At 35.5% G+C, this 17,288-nt stretch overlaps 4 protein-coding genes across 5 annotated transcripts; 3 read left to right on the forward strand and 1 right to left on the reverse strand.

Annotated features, from left to right (window-relative positions):
* The first annotated feature begins 18 nt into the window (after nt 1-18).
* Nucleotides 19-2,840, forward strand: LOC112466030. Its single transcript, XM_025033892.1, has 5 exons — nt 19-296; nt 1,518-1,770; nt 2,179-2,379; nt 2,590-2,655; nt 2,700-2,840. The coding sequence occupies exons 1-5, from the start codon at nt 194-196 to the stop codon at nt 2,776-2,778; spliced, it is 702 nt and encodes a 233-aa protein (XP_024889660.1). The 5' UTR covers nt 19-193; the 3' UTR covers nt 2,779-2,840.
* Nucleotides 2,841-2,846: 6 nt separating this feature from the next.
* LOC112466029 (arylsulfatase B) lies at nt 2,847-7,407 on the reverse strand. Of its 2 annotated transcripts, none has more exons than XM_025033890.1 (8): nt 7,130-7,407; nt 6,163-6,336; nt 5,188-5,400; nt 4,873-5,122; nt 4,491-4,670; nt 3,903-4,169; nt 3,453-3,726; nt 2,847-3,339 (listed from the first exon to the last, which is right to left on the reverse strand). In XM_025033890.1, exons 1-8 carry the CDS (start codon nt 7,241-7,243, stop codon nt 3,171-3,173), a joined length of 1,641 nt encoding a protein of 546 aa, XP_024889658.1. In that variant the 5' UTR covers nt 7,244-7,407; the 3' UTR covers nt 2,847-3,170. The 2 variants fall into 2 exon arrangements, with proteins under 2 accessions (XP_024889658.1, XP_024889659.1); XM_025033891.1 differs by having other exon boundaries at nt 7,114-7,184.
* Nucleotides 7,408-9,110: 1,703 nt separating this feature from the next.
* LOC112466017 lies at nt 9,111-12,919 on the forward strand. Its single transcript, XM_025033862.1, has 6 exons — nt 9,111-9,233; nt 9,474-9,749; nt 10,018-10,300; nt 10,757-11,087; nt 11,231-11,597; nt 12,056-12,919. Exons 1-6 carry the CDS (start codon nt 9,111-9,113, stop codon nt 12,629-12,631), a joined length of 1,956 nt encoding a protein of 651 aa, XP_024889630.1. The 3' UTR covers nt 12,632-12,919.
* Nucleotides 12,920-13,481: 562 nt separating this feature from the next.
* LOC112466033 (pre-mRNA-splicing factor CEF1-like) lies at nt 13,482-15,097 on the forward strand. The gene is made up of 4 exons (XM_025033895.1): nt 13,482-13,960; nt 14,047-14,168; nt 14,252-14,310; nt 14,931-15,097. The coding sequence occupies exons 1-4, from the start codon at nt 13,931-13,933 to the stop codon at nt 15,026-15,028; spliced, it is 309 nt and encodes a 102-aa protein (XP_024889663.1). The 5' UTR covers nt 13,482-13,930; the 3' UTR covers nt 15,029-15,097.
* Nucleotides 15,098-17,288: the final 2,191 nt, after the last annotated feature.

Consider the following 17,288-nt stretch of genomic DNA (forward strand, 5'->3'; position numbering starts at 1 on the left):
TCTGTAGCAATTTCCTTCCCAGTCTGCCAAAGTAGACGTTTTGCGGCCGAAGTTTTAAAACCACACGTTCCCACTACATCTTCCGGCCGTTATAAATAAATGAGAGAGAAATTTCGTTATGCTCATTATCTAATGACACGCCGCGTTGCGACCAATTCTAGTTTACTCGCGTTCTGCGTATTATAAGCTAATCATGAAACTTCTTATAGCAGTATGTACTTTAGTGACCGTATGTATTTGCATCACCAAGGGCATGTCGTACGATGAATTACGTCCACACAAGGCAGAGATGACAGGTAATTCGAAATTTCTTGTTACTAATTTACTAATTTATTTTTATACAAAAGGTGACATTTATTTCTATCAACGGTGATTGCATTTTATAACAGTTTTAGAATAGCCAATACTTTTAAAAATTACATTTTTAGGAATTATAAAATGTCCATTAAATTATGCTACATTTCGTGAGAACATTTATCTATTGTAAACAAAAAATGTAGAACACTTTTTATTTATATGCACGTTACACGTTTTCACATAATCGATATTACAACTGGTCAAATTTGATGCAAAAGAACTTGCCTTCACTTTTATGTTATCTATAGACTTTTCATTTTTATAATTTATACACGCTTTATTTATTACAATCTTGCGCGCGATATCAGTAATGCATAATTGAGATGGATTTACACTTTTTATTCTAAAGAATGGCGTCTGTTGCTTCCTCACCGATCAATATCAGACTCTTACATAAATAAAACGCGCGTTATTATAAGTTCGTGTATAAAATTATTTTTCTTAAGAACACAACTTACACAACACAGTTGATAAAATATATGTCTTTTAATTTTATTGTTCTTTTCACAAGAAGTATCATTCTTGGTTGTATCCATTGCACTAGAAATAATATACAATCTTTATATATATATTTATAATATATCTATATATAAATATAAAATTTATATATATATATATATATATATATATATATATATATATATAAACAAATGTCCTGACTGACTGACTGACTCATCAACGCCCACCCCAAACTCCTAAATCTAGAAACATGAAATTCGGGGATTATATTCCTTCCATGACGTAAGCACTCACTAAGAAGAGATTTTTAGAAATTTGATATGAAAAATGTGTTTAAAATGGGTAAAATGTGTTTTCAGGATGCTTCGACGGGCAAGGCCGAATTGCTTAAGCTAATATCTTTATATTAATACTAATTAATGTATAGAGGTATTTTTTTCCTATTAAGAGGAAAAGGTGGTTATCAGTTAACAAAGTTATCAGAACTTATTCATTATTGTAAACAGATTGATAATCATTGACCTCTTTCTTACTGCAACGGCGCAATATTATCAAAGCGGTAAAATACACACAAGAGTGCTTTATATCCATTTATTAATTTTGCTTCCTCATAGAGGAAGCTTTGTTTAAGCAATCGGATACAGGTTTGTGGCTGATTCTTTCAGAATAAATTTTTACGAATTCTTTAATTATACTTTTAGAATGCGGGAGAACTCGTATACAGATGAAAAAGGTAATGTGCGTGCCAAGGCCTACCATGGAAAAATTAATACCGCAACCGGGCTACACCTTTTATCCGAATTATGCCTTGGTGAATAAATGCAGCGGTTACTGTCCGGGAAGTAAGTCATGCATGCCAATCCGCACGCAGCCCAAGAAGATCGCCGTGAGAGTGTACGGCTATAACTCGACCGAGTGTTATCACGTGTTTCTCGAGGAGCATACCAAGTGCAAGTAAGATAGTCTCCCGTTCTAACTATGCGCTTCTTCAGTCAAATGCTTATTATTTGACAATCGATAAAAAGAAACGTAATATAACCGCATAAATAACGCGTACAAAAATTTTGCATTTTAATCGTTTGTTAAAATTATCCGTAATTTCTAGATTGGAGTTTTAATTCTATTTAGAGGGATAGATTATTATATTTAATTAATTTATAATAAACTTCTTTAATTTCAAGCATATTAAAGCTTTATATTTATTTTTATAATTAAATTTTTGACAGAACTTTTGGCTAAAAAGACTAGAAAAGAAGGGAAGCATTTTTAACCAGGAAAACGCTTACCGCACAAAGCACAAAATTATCAAAACCAATTTTTTACAGCGTCTTACGTTCGCTTTTAAAGAATATGATTTTTTAGATGTCACTGCAGCGTGAAGGAAAGTGATTGCAACGTCCATCAGATATATTCAGAAAATAACTGCGCGTGCGAATGCTTGAATAGAATACAGTGCGATGAAGCGCGCCAGATGGTTTGGGATGAAGAAACGTGCAAGTGTATTTGCAACAAAGAAGAAGAAAGTTGCTCGACTGGGCTCGAATGGGTTTCCTCTCGTTGCAGGTAAAACAATTACGAGGAGAACAAGTTCTCACAGCTCTCAGTAGCGCGGATTGAAATCATTGAGTTTATTTATTTTTCCTTGGTCCTTGGTTCCTTGTTCCTTGGTAGCGATAATTTTATCGATAACAAATTCAACAAAATGACACATTTGCAATTCATGATACCGAAAAACTTGTATAACACTTACTATAAAGCACTTTCGGATTTCAGATGCGCCAAGGTGATGGAGATGAATCAATTAGAACAATCTAATATGGATATGGATATGGATATGGCTATGGCTATAGATGATATTAGACTTGTTTAGGAAGATAATGCAATATGGTTCACGCAAAGAATCCTATCTTGCATGACACGGAAGTATTGTCATTATTCGATAGTACATTAAGAAATGAGTAAAAAAATGGAGTCACCATTTTAATTTTTAATTTCAATTTATTTGTAATAAAGTTCTTTATATACACGTGCGCTTCTTTTCTAAAATTATATTAAAAAATTGAGCAATAAAATATAGGGTCGATAAATCGCATTATAAATAAAATACCATCTCTAATTTAACGTTGCTAGATATTTTTATACTTTATCGATGACGTACATTTTTTTTTATCGGCGATGCATATAAATGAAGATAAAAAACAAAGACTAAATATCTTTATAGTATAGGTTTCTTCGTAATGTAACAAATATGAGCTAACGTGAGCAGCACATTCTCTGGTGTAATCCTTATATGGATTATATATCACTCTGCAGAAAAATGAAAATAAAATCCTTGAGATTACAATAATAACCGATCAGGTTGCAGCGTTCACTCTAACATTAATATAATCTCCGAAATTATTCCAAGTATGATCCCACAGACTCGGATCGCCCTTACTGTCCCACGGGAGATTTCCAGGTAGAAGCGCGCTGCTGCTGAACTTCTTCAGCTCGTCCTGCAGTTTCCTGACGATCGTTGGGAACCTTTTGACGCGAAAAAAAGAAATAAGATGATATAATTACGATCACAATCGCTCGCAAATTAAAATAAAATAAAATTATGCGATAAAATTTTATTGAAGTTATATTCCACTCACTGTCTAACAAGATTATTGTCCTCGCAAGGATCCTGATAGACGTTGAATAGGCATGCTTCCTCTAACGGTTTGCAGACGGGCAGACTGTCATTCCGCGGCGGGCACTTGATCATCGCGTTTTCGCGCAGCATCCGAACGGCTTCTGTAGTAATACCCAATCCCACACTGGCGACGGCGTGCGCCGCCGTGCTGCCGATCACGTTGTCCACGTCGTAGACCCATTCCCTACCGGATGGACCGTACCATCCGTCCCATTGTCCGTTATAAGTAGATCCTATAAAAGACCGAATAGAATTGAATCAATATATATTTATTATCATATATTTATTATGTTCTGCAATTATCATGGAAATAATAAGAAGAGAACTGATAAAAAAGACACCTCTCGGTTTTAAAATTTAGATCGTTATAGAGTAGAACGTTACTATTAGTCCCTAGAAACTCTCTTACCTTGAATGAGCTTCCAGTCACCGACTGTGATAGCGGATGTACCGTAAATGTCATCGATGTTGTGAAGAACGCTCGCGCGCGGTGATTCAGTATCTTCGCTAAGCGCATTCCATAAATCTATGCCGTCGATAGTTAAGTTCGATGGATCACCGCCGGCGGCTGTTATAAGCGTCGGCAGCCAATCGGTAATCTGTAACATCTGCCTGCTTACTCGGCCAGGTCGCACCAGTTTGGGTGACCATATTAATCCTGCACCTCTGACGCCGCCTGCAATAATTGAAAAGATTGTTCATTTACGAATGTCGTAAAAAAAAAACAGCTTCTAAAACGTGATTTTTTTAAATTAAATTTTTAGAAGATATTAATTCGTCTAATAAAGTCTTAGTTTTATAAATAATTCAGGTTCTTAAAAATATGGATATACTAATTATAAATACAATTATAAAAAGTATATAGTTGAGAACACAATTCTAAAGATATTTTCTTGCCGCGTTGATAAGTGCTCTTGCTCATCAATCGAGACCTCTCAATTATTGAAAAATTTGCATAATTGTCTAATTTAGTTGATCAATAATCGAATGAAATTACCTTCCCAAAGAGTGTTTTTAACCCCTCTCAGTGGCCAATTAGACGCCGCATTCAAATTAAATCCAGCGGCAGGTCCACCGTTGTCCGTCGAAAAGATAATTATGCTATCTCGTAACATATCTTTCTTATGCAGAGCTTCAACTACTTGGCCCACCGATTGATCTAGTTTACTCAGCATACCTACATAGTAGAATTCTAAGATTATCAGTCTGTTTATGCTATCAGTACATATTTCAGTCTCATCTCATTTCTTAAGAATTTATATTTTATTTTATTTATATAATAAATTATTTCTCCTTAAAATCGACGGTCTATCTAATCTTATATTAATAACTCTAATTTCTGTCTCCCTTTGAATGTCCCTGTCTCACTTATCGATTACCTGCGAAACGTCTTCGATTGTAATCGAAGATATTGTTGAACTTGGCGACCTCCTCATCCGGCGCCGGAAGCGGATTATAAGGGTTACCGGAATGCACGGCTGCGTGAGCCAGATATAGGAACATGGGTCGACTAGTGTTGTGCTTGTCGATCAATCCCGTCGCTTCCTTCGTGAAAATGTCCGTGGAATATTGGCCGTGCAGGTCCCACGCCGGCTCCATGCCCCGTCTCATGTCCAAGCCCCAATAAGGCTGCATTTTTACCACGTTATCACATAAAATAATACAAGACCCTGTTTATTTGTGTAGTCGCTCACGTTTTCGACGGCCGTGTGATCGAAATAATCGTGATGACCCGTCCAGAAGCCAGTGTGGGTGTCGAATCCCCTGTAAGTCGGGGTGTACTCCTTTTTGTAAAATCCTAGGTGCCATTTGCCGACGATGTGCGTGCTGTATCCAAGTTCGCGTAGATATTCCGGCAAGAGTTTCTCGTGGAGTGGCAATCCTCTCGGCTCCGCACCTTTGAGAACCTGAATTATTCAAGAAGTCCGAATATTGTACAAGAAATTCCTGCGTTTATAATAACATGCCGTTTCTCGGCGAACTTGACGTCAGTTACATTAATATATTTACGAGGAGCGTTTAATCTTAAATGTCGCCAGATTTTTAGAAAGTTAAAATTAGAAACTATTTTCGCCGTTATCTTAAAATACGAATTAGAAAAATTGTAAAAGAAGCATTATTCACTCAACGTCATTAATTGCGCGATAATAAAAGCGACGCATCGAACTGGCGCGATCTTTTGTCGGCTTTGTGTGCGGATATATGCGCGTATAGCGCTGAAAACGTGTATGCGAATAAAGTAGTAACGTCTATCGCTCGGTATGATAATTTCCAATTGAACTATCCAGGTCAACGAGGCAAAAGTGCAAGCGCACAATATCCCCTTTTGTACCGCGTGCTGCAAGCAGAACAACAACATTTCCGCCAGCTGATAACTTTCAATCGCGTTTATTCATTGACAGGTGCAACAGCAGCTGAAAGAAACTGACAAACTAGGGAACTACCGCGATTTTAATAAGCGACTCATGAAATTTAAAAAAGAAGACTTTAGGCTTTAAGCGAGCAAGTTTTATCGCGTTGTAAGGTAAGTTTGCTTTGGACTCATTGTTTATTGTTCTCATTTTTTTTTTGCTTGATTCTTCTATCTGTTATCAATATCACACGTTTAAACTGCATGTTTAAACTGATAAAGAATGAAGCAATCGAGACGTTGCGAGAGCACCACTTACGCCGTGCTGCATTCCAGTGTGAATAGGATATTTGCCGGTCATCAGAGCGCTTCTGGACGGTGTACAGATTGGGGTGACATAATATCTGTCAAGAAGCAGTCCGGAGTACGCCAGCGCGTCGATATTCGGCGTTGGTATCTGACCGGAACCGTGAAAGCCGACGTCGTTCCATCCCTAATGAAAATTAGGCTAAATTTAAATGTAACTCTATTAAGATACCTTTTATGATTCTTTTGAATCTTAATTTAACACTTTTCCATGCTATAATTTGTCTTTTTAACGTGATAAATTTATAATATCTTGTAAAGGAGAAGAGACACATTACATACAAATACTTTATTTGATTCCAAAGAATCTTTGTAATACAACAAAAATGTGAATATGCGAGTTTGCGTTTCGATAAAAAGAAAAATATTACGGACTATTACTAACGCATTTCGTTGATGCGTCACCGATAAACTCGTCCTATATTTAAATAAACTATAATCAAGTAGATACTTTTGGCTTTGCATAATGTCGAATCTGTCATTGCGAGGTTCTTTATTCAGTCTTTATTTAAGGTAAAAGGTACCAATACCCGGACATGTACCTATATCCGGACACCTTTATTATTTATAAGTATAACGCGTATTAAAATCAAAGATAAAAGTATTTTTTTTTGTAGTTTGAAACTTAAGTTATAATATCCAAACGTTTATTTTCATAAATTTATGTTTTTTTAAAGGTATCCAGACACAGATACGTGTCCAGGTATTGGTACGTTTTCTATGCTTAAGTGTCCGGGTATTGGTACCTTTATCTTAAGTGTAACATTTCTGGCATATTTCTTTACGTCTTTCCAAGATACCGGCGACAAATGATCACTAAATAGAAATTATCACCTTATTCCGTTTTTGTTAACAATGCATTATTTTTGAAGCGTCCTGTAGCCGGATATAATTTATCGCAAACCTTGAAAGAAACTTGCCAAATCGTCCGCTAAAATAAAGACAATATGCGGGTGCTTCGTCGCAGTCGCGTGGACCGCAAACAGCAGAATCAGGGACGATGTCCATTGCACGATTTCCGATGGACGACGCATGGTTCCCGTTCCTTTCGGACCAGATTTTTGTAGACTTTGTTATTTTTGAACGCGTCGCGTTTCCCGTGGAACCGGTTCGCGATTCCTCCTCGAGAATGCGAAACGGATCTCAGACGCGTGTGCGGCGATTGGCCGCTCGAAACTATCTTCTCCGCACGGCTCTCTTCCGAGAGTTCCGAGCCGTCTTTTTCCGGATGCGAATAGTGGGGAACCTCCCACCTTGAGGAATCATCTCCGTTCATCTCGTCATTCGTCACGACGATCTCCTCGCCATTTAACCGATCATCAATTCGCTCGCGCCACGCGCTAAGTGGTCGCGTTATGTCTGCAAATTAAAACTGTCCGGTATACTGCACGATATACCGCGTTTCGCATTATTTGCGGATTCGACGGCCGACTTGTCTCCGGTTACATCAAGATCCCTACATGACCTCGAGTTCTTTGAACCGAACTCGTGAACTGACAGAACTCGCCAATTCAATTCTTTTGTTCGCATAATTTGTAACGCGTTATTTGCAACGCAACAAAATAATTAAATTTTATTTTATTTTAAATATTTGATATTTACTATTTATATTTATTATTTTATATATTTTATATTTAAAATATTTTTTATATTTAATATTTACTATTTAATTTTAAATATTTTTAAATAAGAAAAGCAAAAGTATCCCCAGCGCAAGAATTCTTGCTCCTAAAAGAATGTTTTACAATCTTCTTATATAACTTGTACTTCTATCGCAATAATAATACCTCGCTTTTAACATCGTGGCACTATTGCATGATATTTCCATTTATTTTGACAAGATATTATCGCTGTTTCCCTGTGTCCGCAATTCAGAGCGTTAATATGTATTTAGACACGTAACAACGTCCACCGATATGTCACGCTGTATTACCTTCCTTTATCAGAAACAGTTAAAAGCGTGAAAACGCGCATGAATCGCGCTTGTCATCACGCAATCACTGTGAAAAATAATGGGACAAATACATTAGCGTGAAAAATCAGAAAACCGATACACGAGCCGATACATAAAAATAGGGAATATTTATTCAAGCAGGAGAAAGATGAATTTTAGTAAGGTAAAATTATTTAACTATTTTCAAGAAAAGTATTACAATAAAATTACAATTTTTTAGAGACGTTGAAAATATTCAGTAACATTAAATGATTAAATGTAAAGATACTTTACAGCTTCGGATAAGTTTGCAAAAATAAAGTAGTCATAGAGACCATCATACATACTTCTTTCCAATTGTAAGAAAAAAGGAGCGAGAGAAATTGAAATTAAATTAACTTGTGTGCAAACAATAAAAAATCTTTACCGAGGTTTGAGTATTATTTTAACTTACAAATTAAAGTACGTAAAAATAAAATGAAATAACTCGCAAAAAGGGCATGCGGATTATATTGTTGTGCAATGAATACAGACATTAAACAGCGCGTAACGAGCGAAGTGAAATATCTTTCAGTCCGTTCCGTCGCGTTAAACTCTATTGTCGCCGGTTAAGCCGTTTATTACACCGAGGCAACACCGACATATTCATTTATCGTATCATATCGTGTTCACGGCGAAGAAGAACGATGTTACTGCAGCTATTATTCCTTTCGACGTTATAATGTCCTTATGAAATAATAATTTGTCAAATTCCTGTGTTATCTTTCCTACCCAAATGGAGAGAGCGTAAAAACGCAATTACGAAAATAAAAATGTGGCACGCGCTTATCTGTGAGCGTGATCCATCGATTACGCTGATAAAAGTAAAAGAAATTTATTCCCGTGAAAAGCAATATTGTAAGGCAGGTCCAACGTTCGATCATTTCCCATTAGAACATCAACGGTCTTATAGTGAAATTTTTAAAAGCATGTCGAACGTATCTCTTTATATTCTCTTCTCGCTATTGATAAATGTGTCTTCTCACGGTCTTATTAATAATGATACTGCGGCGGAAGAGAAGCTTACCTACACAGACATAGTCACTGCAACGGTAAGTTTTTCCGAAATAAGTGTGTAAGATAAAGTGCCAGTACTTAGAAACGCGATTTTGTTCATATAATATACATATATTATGCGCATATATAATAACGAATAACATTTTTGTATTATCTTAAAATAATTCACCAAAGCCATTTTTTACTTTTATTAAAGATACAAAAGCGATCGTTTAAAAACTTTCTATGCAACTTTCTTTCTTATAAAGAAATCATATTGCATTAATTTTTCGTAGGTAAGAATTCTATATCATTGTCGACCAAAAGAGCCTGAACTAACTTTACTGCTAGGCGGAGATTATAGTGAATTTCTCAGACGAGCTTTTTTCGCTTGGGTACCGGTAGCTTTAATAGGGGAAACGAGTCCTCGATTTAACGCCCTCGAAAAGTTCGCCCTGACGAGATATTCTTACCATATGTACGTGAGCTACAAGTTTATCTATTTCCTTCGGAAATCGCACCGCTTCGTGTTAGTGGCATCCTCCCAACCGTTGCTGCGATCTATTTTGCAGGTGAAAAATAATATATAGACGATTTGAAGTAAGAGTTAAATGCGAATGCGCTATTTTAAATTATTGTAGAAGTTGCATCCTTTATCAAGGCTTTACGAAGCCTTGAAAACTAACCGCAGGTGTTAGTTCCATCTAAATTTTTGACTAATTTAGATTTCCTTATCGAAAGTAGAATGTTCTTTAAGAAAAATTTAACTCGATACTTCTTTCATAATAATATTAATTAGCCTCGTTAAATACAAATAACAATTTCGTCATTCCTAAACAGAAAACAAAAGATTCACCGTGGGCGAATTCGGACGGATTTTATATTATAGTCGACAAGAAGACCGAGAATCGAGGCTGTATAAACGCTTACTCTTTTCTCTGGACAGCTTGGGAATTCGACTTGCTCTCCGTTATATTTCCGTGCATCGATCCGGACGATGGGATCGTCTATTACACATATAATCCGTATTCTAATAATACGCCGACCGATTGGGTCGAAGTAGACCGCTTCAAAGGACGGAAAGGCCATCCTTGGATAATATTGAAGAAAAAATATGAACATGGTATTTTCTTTCCGTCTGATAGAACACATTATAAACTAATTCATTTTTGAGTGTTAATGTAAAATATAATTTTTTTGCCTACTCCATTACTTTATATTACATAAATGATTGAAAAACCCTTTGAAATGTTACGCTGACGGCTAAAAATGTATTATTAATTATGCGCGAATGTTACAAGTATATAAATCGCATAATGATTTAAAACTTTAATTAAATTTGAAAGTTATATTAGAAAAAATTATCGTAGCACGCGTTTAATCCATTAGATATATTTAAGAAATTAACAAACAAGCTTTAGGGCGAATTATAAGCTAATAATAAGCAATAAATGTACGAAAGTAGAAAAGCTTATAATATTATTTGTAAAATTCCGTGTTATCTCATTTCGAAACACTAGCCATTTTTTTGAAGAATTTGTACGGCAATTACTGTAGTTTTTTTTTCTTTTAGACAAAGACAAAATATGCAAAAATCTGGATTTCGATAAAACGGCCACTTTGAAAGGCTACGAGGTCCGATTGAACGCCGTCGAGATGGAACCGTTTATAAAAGTCAATTTGAGCGCGACGGATCTGCAGAAATTTCGCGGCGATAACAGCGAGATCATCAAGATACTCTTGATCAAACTGAGAGCATCTCTGAGCGTCGACCTTCACAATGGCAGTATCTACGCGCTCGGCGGCATAGGACCGAACGGTACTCTGATAGGTTTGCTGGCCCCTCTGAGCGACGGCAGAATAGATATTGGCATGAACACGAGAAGCATGCTTATATTGTGGAGAGTCAAGTAAGTGTGAGACGATAGAAATAAATTATATCATCATAGCCTTGTAACAAATATCGTATGTAATAAATATCGCGTCATATCGTATTAAATATAAAAGATTAATATAAAATAATATTTAATAATAATAAGTAGTTATTTTTTAGATACACATATCCCCATTCAAGAGCAGCCCTCTGTGTGATAGCGCAACCGAACCGAGAAATTTCTCAGTTCACCAAGCTGATGAAGTTCATGTCGTCAGAAGTGATAGTGGGAATGGTGATAATGTGTCTGCTGACTTACATAGTATTTACGAAGAGCGAAGGTTATGTAAAAGCCGGGTTACAAGTGATACGACTTATGGTCTGCGTAGGAATTCTACATCCATCCAGAATTAGCTCCACCAGGATCTTCATATGCATGATATTGATCCTGTTCCTCAACATAAACGCTCTATTCCAAAGCCACCTGTCGGCCTTACTCACCGTGCCGGTTTATCATCGCGATATCGACAGCATAGAAAGTATCAGGGTAATATAATAAACCTTTATTTTGCCGCTCGCTTTCGCTCACTTTTCGCACACACGCTGACGAAAATTAGATATTATTATAACTTCTATAATACAATCGCCCTTTCTCCATTTAGGAAAATTAACTTAAAGCTCTTTTCTTCTATAAAGCTGAGATGGAATGTTCTAAATATAGATGGTTAACTAACTACCCCTTTAAATAAAAAGAAAATAATTTTGAAAACAGTGGCATCAGTTTCGCTTTTATTTCGTTATAATTTTGTTTTAAGCTTTATTTGACAGACATGACAAATCTCTTTCGCAATCTAATATAAATTATCTTCGTCTTGAAGTGGAATCGACTGATGCTCACACTGCACACACACATTCGCGGCATCACGTATGTTTAATATAACATATGTGTGCAGGTTTATTAATAATATATTTGATAAGTCAATTATTTTGGTTGTCTTTTTATAGAAATCCGGTTACACCATATATGGACCGCAACAGTTGAAAATGTTGTTAAACGATCCTGTATTGGAATCGCGTTACGTGTCGGTCACGTATGAGGAGTGTAAGAAATTTGTTGAGAATTCGACGACCGCTGTGTGCTTTGGGGAATGTCACCACTTCTACTACAGGATCAAGGGTCAAGACCTTATTAGATCAAGAAAACTGATTGAGATGACACAATCATATGTCACTCGCGAAAATTGGCCATTGTACCAACGGGTGAATGATATTATTCAACAGATGATGCAGGCCGGCTTGATCCTTAAATCCCGAGCCGACTTTATCGCGGAGGTAAAACGTGAGAGAGCTAGGAAAATTGCGAAGATGAAAGACTTCAAAGTAATGTTGCTGAAGCAGCTCGCGTTCAGCTTTTATTTTCTCATAATAGGATACACTTGCGCCACTATAGCCTTCATATTAGAATTAGTAGCGGGTCGATCTGCACCCAGACCTAAGAACCAAATGATCAAAAATAATACAGAAAAGAAACAAAAAGCTGGAATAATCAGTAAAATCCCGAAAATGTTAGCTTGGAATTAAGAAATCAACTTTTCGTACGATTTACTCTTGAAGCTTTTTTTTTATAGATATTAACTTTTGCAAAAAAGGTAACAAAATGCTTCATTAGTTGCATGTCACACAAGATGTTAAGCTACTATTATTTATATATATTGTGACATTTTCTACTATTGTAGGGACATTGACACTTGTAATCACATAAATTTCTTGTAAACGTGTATTGCTGAAAAATTTTATTGTTCTTACACATGCATCAAAATCACCCGACTATTACCTCCTCCCTTCGTATATCACATTTTATTTAATACGAGCAGTTAGTACAGTACGCAAGTTTTTCAAAATAAAAATGTATAATATTAATAATAGTGACACACCTAAACCAGTTTTCTAAATATTTTATAACATTTATTAATTAGAATAAATACGACATAATAATTTTGGTATCTATGTGTCGAAAATTTTACATAATTATTATTAATAAGCAAAAGATTTACGTGTACCTATACGTTTGTTGTATATAACTAATATAGAAAAACACAATATTAAACATAAATGCGATATGCAATACTTATATATAGACAGAATTTTATACGATATCTTGTATTTGTATTTAAGCAGAAAATTTATAATATACGAATAAATACTTTTCGGGATACTATATTCAAATAAAATTGAAAGGTCGATTTCTTATGGCCTTACAATTATGACTAAAACTTTGTTACGTGCAATGGCCTTTACAAAGTTAGCTACAAAACGACATACAGAATACCGAAAATACCGAAATACACAATCTTCCATGACCTGCACATGCGCGCATAGGCAAAGATAGAAGGGGCCCACATGCAGCGTTCTCTTTCTATTCCTCTATCGCTTTTTCAGCTCGCTTGCGCACTCTATTCTTATATCTCTGTGGCGACTTCCGCCGGCTTCAGAAAGGAATGGACGCTCTCAGTAAAAGTCGCGCTTGAGTCGTGGACGTGTTCGAACACGTGTTTTGTCCTGAATAAATTTTGGAAGATTGCTGATGCAATTACAATTTCCACTCAGACTTCCAGTAATTTTTACTCAGATTTCGCTACGCAATCAGTGATTCAGACTGTTAAACAAACAGTAGCAAATCTGGCCGTATTCGTATTGTCTGCTGAAAAACGGCAGGAGCCAATATAAAAATAGGAAGAAGAAGGAGGAGGAGGCTGCTCTCTGGTTTCTCAGGTTTCTCTATTCTCGTTGGTTGAGAAGAAGAAGGAGCAAGGGGCGTTTCGCGCTTTTCATCATTGAAAATATAATTTTCGTTCACGGAGCAGCACGAAGAAATACAAAATGCAGTCATATATGTGGACCAACACACATGTAAGTGATGTTTTCTAACCTAGCTTGTGTGCGTGTGTATGTGTATTTGTATAACTGTTAAATAAAAAAAAATTCTTTGTTTTCAGTTTGACATATTAAAAGCGGCTGTAGCGAAATATGGCGAACACCAGTGGGGCCATGTTGCCACACTGTTACCCGGGCATAATGCCATGATGTGTGAGGCACGCTGGCGCCAATTGCAATTACTGTGAGTAACATCAGGCGTTCTATTCGAGTAGAACAATCCACTGTGATTAATATACTTGTACTAATTGCATTGAATTATTTCAGTGAACAAGCGCAAAAGGGAGAAGAAGCAAGACCAGACCCTAAAGATATGGATCAAGATGGTAGGTTGAAAACTATCGTTAATAACACATTTTACAGTAGAACTAATTATACTTTATAAACTGTATGCAGTGTCCATCGTAACGGTCCCCACGATATTTGAAACCCTTTCGACAGTTAAGAAAAAAATTGTAAGGTGTTATACTTTGAGATTTACCAGTAGCAGTTATAGTACTTATAAGCTCTGACTAGAAATGTAAACACTGAAAGTTGTCTGGGAACAATGTTCGCCTTATAAATACATCATATTAGTATTTTTTAAGCCTTCTTTTGAATTAGATATTAATTGTTTGATATTAAATATCAATAGAAGTCACATTTCTGATAGTGTGTAAAGTCCCCTACAATATCATGAAGGAAAAGGAGCATGGTGCCATTTAAAAAATTCAAGATGATGATTTTTTATATAAAAAAAATTTGTTTTCCAATTTTCTTTTATTTGCAGTTGTAGCTTACACGAAACAGATGAATGTTTACCTTACAATCTTTTTTTTTTTTTTTTTAAACGTTGAAAGTATCTTAAAAATCGTGTGGACCATTAGGATGAATACTCTGTATATTTTTAAAATTGTATATTTGCACAACGTACGTAAGTTTCTAATAATATTGTGTTTCTTCACAGAATTGGAGATGTTGCGGATATTTGTTCGAGATGTTGGAGATGTCGGAGATGTCGTCGCCAGGGTCACGCACCAGGCTGGCAAATTATGTATTCGATAACGTTTAATTATTAATTCAATTTTAAAGAATATTTTTTATGTTTTCTAAAGATAATAAAATATATACATAAAAAGCTGACATTAACAATTTTCACTGGTTTCTGGTCAAAAAATCCCGAAAAAAAGCGCATTTTACTCCCTTAATGTATATATAAGTAATTATATATTATATATTTTTCTTAAATTAATTAATTGTCTTATATGATATGCTGTTAAAATATTTTTTTAATAATGTATAATCAATTACTTTGAATTCTGTTAAACATCCAAATACTGAAATGTCACGTGGAACAGAACTGTAGCCGTTGTATTTTCACACAACGCGGAAAAGTAAATGGAGAATTCACATCGCGTTACAGCGGCCACCGGAAGTCATGTCCCGTCCTGATGCTGCACCTGAGAAAGTGGACATAGCACGGACGCAAACCCATGTACCGTTACCGAGCGAAACGGACGGTTAACGTCCAACTTTCTCAGGGGGCAGGCCGAAAATAGGCAACGTCTTAAAGGTGATCCTAAGGGCCTAAGCAGAATGGCTGTTTTAGGGCCTTGGCACATAGAAAAACTTAAGGGGATGCTGGAGCCGTTGCCGAACTCGATACACATTAAATACACATTAAAAAATGTAGTATTGTATACTATATATTTATCAATAAAGTAACAATTTTCTTAACATGACTATTATAATGTTGTAATTTATGTCACTAAAGGCTAAGAAACTAAAATTCGTGTCACAAATCTGATTTGCAGCTTCTGTTCTTTTTTTTGTATTTTCTTATATATACATATATTAACATAAAATTTCGACAATTTCGTATCGACAATTTGTTATCTAGCTATGTGTCGAAAAAATTTTAGATAATTTTTATTAATAAGCAAAAAATTTATACGTATATATACGTACAACTTTATCAACATAACGAATTTTGTCAGTTTCCAAGAAATTTCTCAATTATCAAGAATATTTTACATTTCCAAGAATTTCTCGAATTTCTAAGAATTCGGGCTTTCAAATCGTGAAAATCAAGTCTGAAAAATTGACAAAGTATTGCAATATAATTAGGAATAATCAGGAACAAAGTGAAATAAATCATAACTTCAAGCGTTTCAATTCCAAAAATATCTTTATTATTTATTTCTTACATTTACATTACGAGTAAGACTATGTGATCATATATACATACATCTGCAAATGTGCGGGATAATGGAAGGATGGATGAGGTTGTCGGCAGAAAAGAACTCTCCCCTTAATTTGGTCAATATTTTATTTCTTCCTTCATTTTAGTTTAAACAATTTGTTCATTCGGGGAAGTGTCCCCGTAAAATGAATATGATATAGTAAATATGTTCCTTTTTTTACAATTTATACCATATACACAATGATGATAATAATAATAATAATAATAATAATAATAATAATAATAATTAATAAGAATCTTAAACATAATAATATATAATAATCAAAATAATTAATAATAATTAGAATATAATAGTAATAATGCTAAATCTAAGGCGCAAAACATAAACAAAAATATAGGGTACACGTTATAGTGAAACCGTCCCCATTAAACGACGGCATTTATGCTATGTATGTACGCATTTACAGACCGCTCATCAACTGCAACGTCATTTCATGACAACATCCTCGTCTCACATTAATTTATTATTTTTAGTAAAGGCTCGCTCTCTTTCTCTCTCGCTCGCTCTCTCTCGCTCCCACTCTCTCAATCCGTTTAAGCTGAGATTACTATAAAATAGGTAAAAAAGCCCTGTTTCACAAAATATCTCGCAAATATATAGATATATATATGTATATGTATATATTGTCTTTCTCTTCCCACGTTTTATCTCCCCTGTCGCCGTTGTCTCACGTGATACGTTTTCATCATTATTTTGTCTTCCTCTCTTTTGCGTATGGTGTAAGAGTCAAAAGCTGCACCGATTCGTCGAGGAAATGCGCGTTTCGCGAAAGAAGCGAAAAGAAAAACGAAATGCGTGCAAAGTGACGAAAGACATCAGCTGATCAGACGCGCATAGAGCGAAATTAAGACGCGAGCCGAAGGACGTTATCTTGGCTCGCGTCCGATCGACTGAAAAATTATAAACTGGCGAGATCTCTCGAAAGGAAAACGAAAGAAGAGCACGACGCAGAACGTCTTATCTCGACGCGATTGTCCTTTCGTCTCTTTTTAATTTACGATGTCAATTTGCACGGAGCTTCTTTTGGCAACGTGAGTAATAAAAGGGGATGGAATAGTGTA

This window comes from Temnothorax curvispinosus, unplaced genomic scaffold (assembly GCF_003070985.1).
Source record: "Temnothorax curvispinosus isolate PA1 unplaced genomic scaffold, ASM307098v1 QBEX01015766.1, whole genome shotgun sequence".
Lineage (NCBI taxonomy): Eukaryota > Metazoa > Arthropoda > Insecta > Hymenoptera > Formicidae > Temnothorax > Temnothorax curvispinosus.

Coding starts and splice junctions, on each gene's coding strand:
- LOC112466029 (XM_025033890.1), bottom strand. CDS start 7,243: ATGCGTCGTCCATCGGAAATCGTGCAATGGACATCGTCCCTGATTCTG. Junction 5,401..6,162: donor ACACTGGAATGCAGCACGGC/GTAAGTGGTGCT, acceptor TGAATAATTCAG/GTTCTCAAAGGTGCGGAGCC. Junction 3,727..3,902: donor TGACTGGAAGCTCATTCAAG/GTAAGAGAGTTT, acceptor GGTCTTTTATAG/GATCTACTTATAACGGACAA.
- LOC112466033 (XM_025033895.1), top strand. CDS start 13,931: ATGCAGTCATATATGTGGACCAACACACAT. Junction 14,169..14,251: donor TGGCGCCAATTGCAATTACT/GTGAGTAACATC, acceptor GAATTATTTCAG/TGAACAAGCGCAAAAGGGAG. Junction 14,311..14,930: donor TAAAGATATGGATCAAGATG/GTAGGTTGAAAA, acceptor GTTTCTTCACAG/AATTGGAGATGTTGCGGATA.
- LOC112466030 (XM_025033892.1), top strand. CDS start 194: ATGAAACTTCTTATAGCAGTATGTACTTTAGTGACCGTATGTATTTGC. Junction 297..1,517: donor ACACAAGGCAGAGATGACAG/GTAATTCGAAAT, acceptor TTATACTTTTAG/AATGCGGGAGAACTCGTATA. Junction 2,380..2,589: donor TGGGTTTCCTCTCGTTGCAG/GTAAAACAATTA, acceptor TTCGGATTTCAG/ATGCGCCAAGGTGATGGAGA.
- LOC112466017 (XM_025033862.1), top strand. CDS start 9,111: ATGTCGAACGTATCTCTTTATATTCTCTTCTCGCTATTGATAAATGTG. Junction 9,750..10,017: donor TGCTGCGATCTATTTTGCAG/GTGAAAAATAAT, acceptor ATTCCTAAACAG/AAAACAAAAGATTCACCGTG. Junction 11,598..12,055: donor ACAGCATAGAAAGTATCAGG/GTAATATAATAA, acceptor GTCTTTTTATAG/AAATCCGGTTACACCATATA.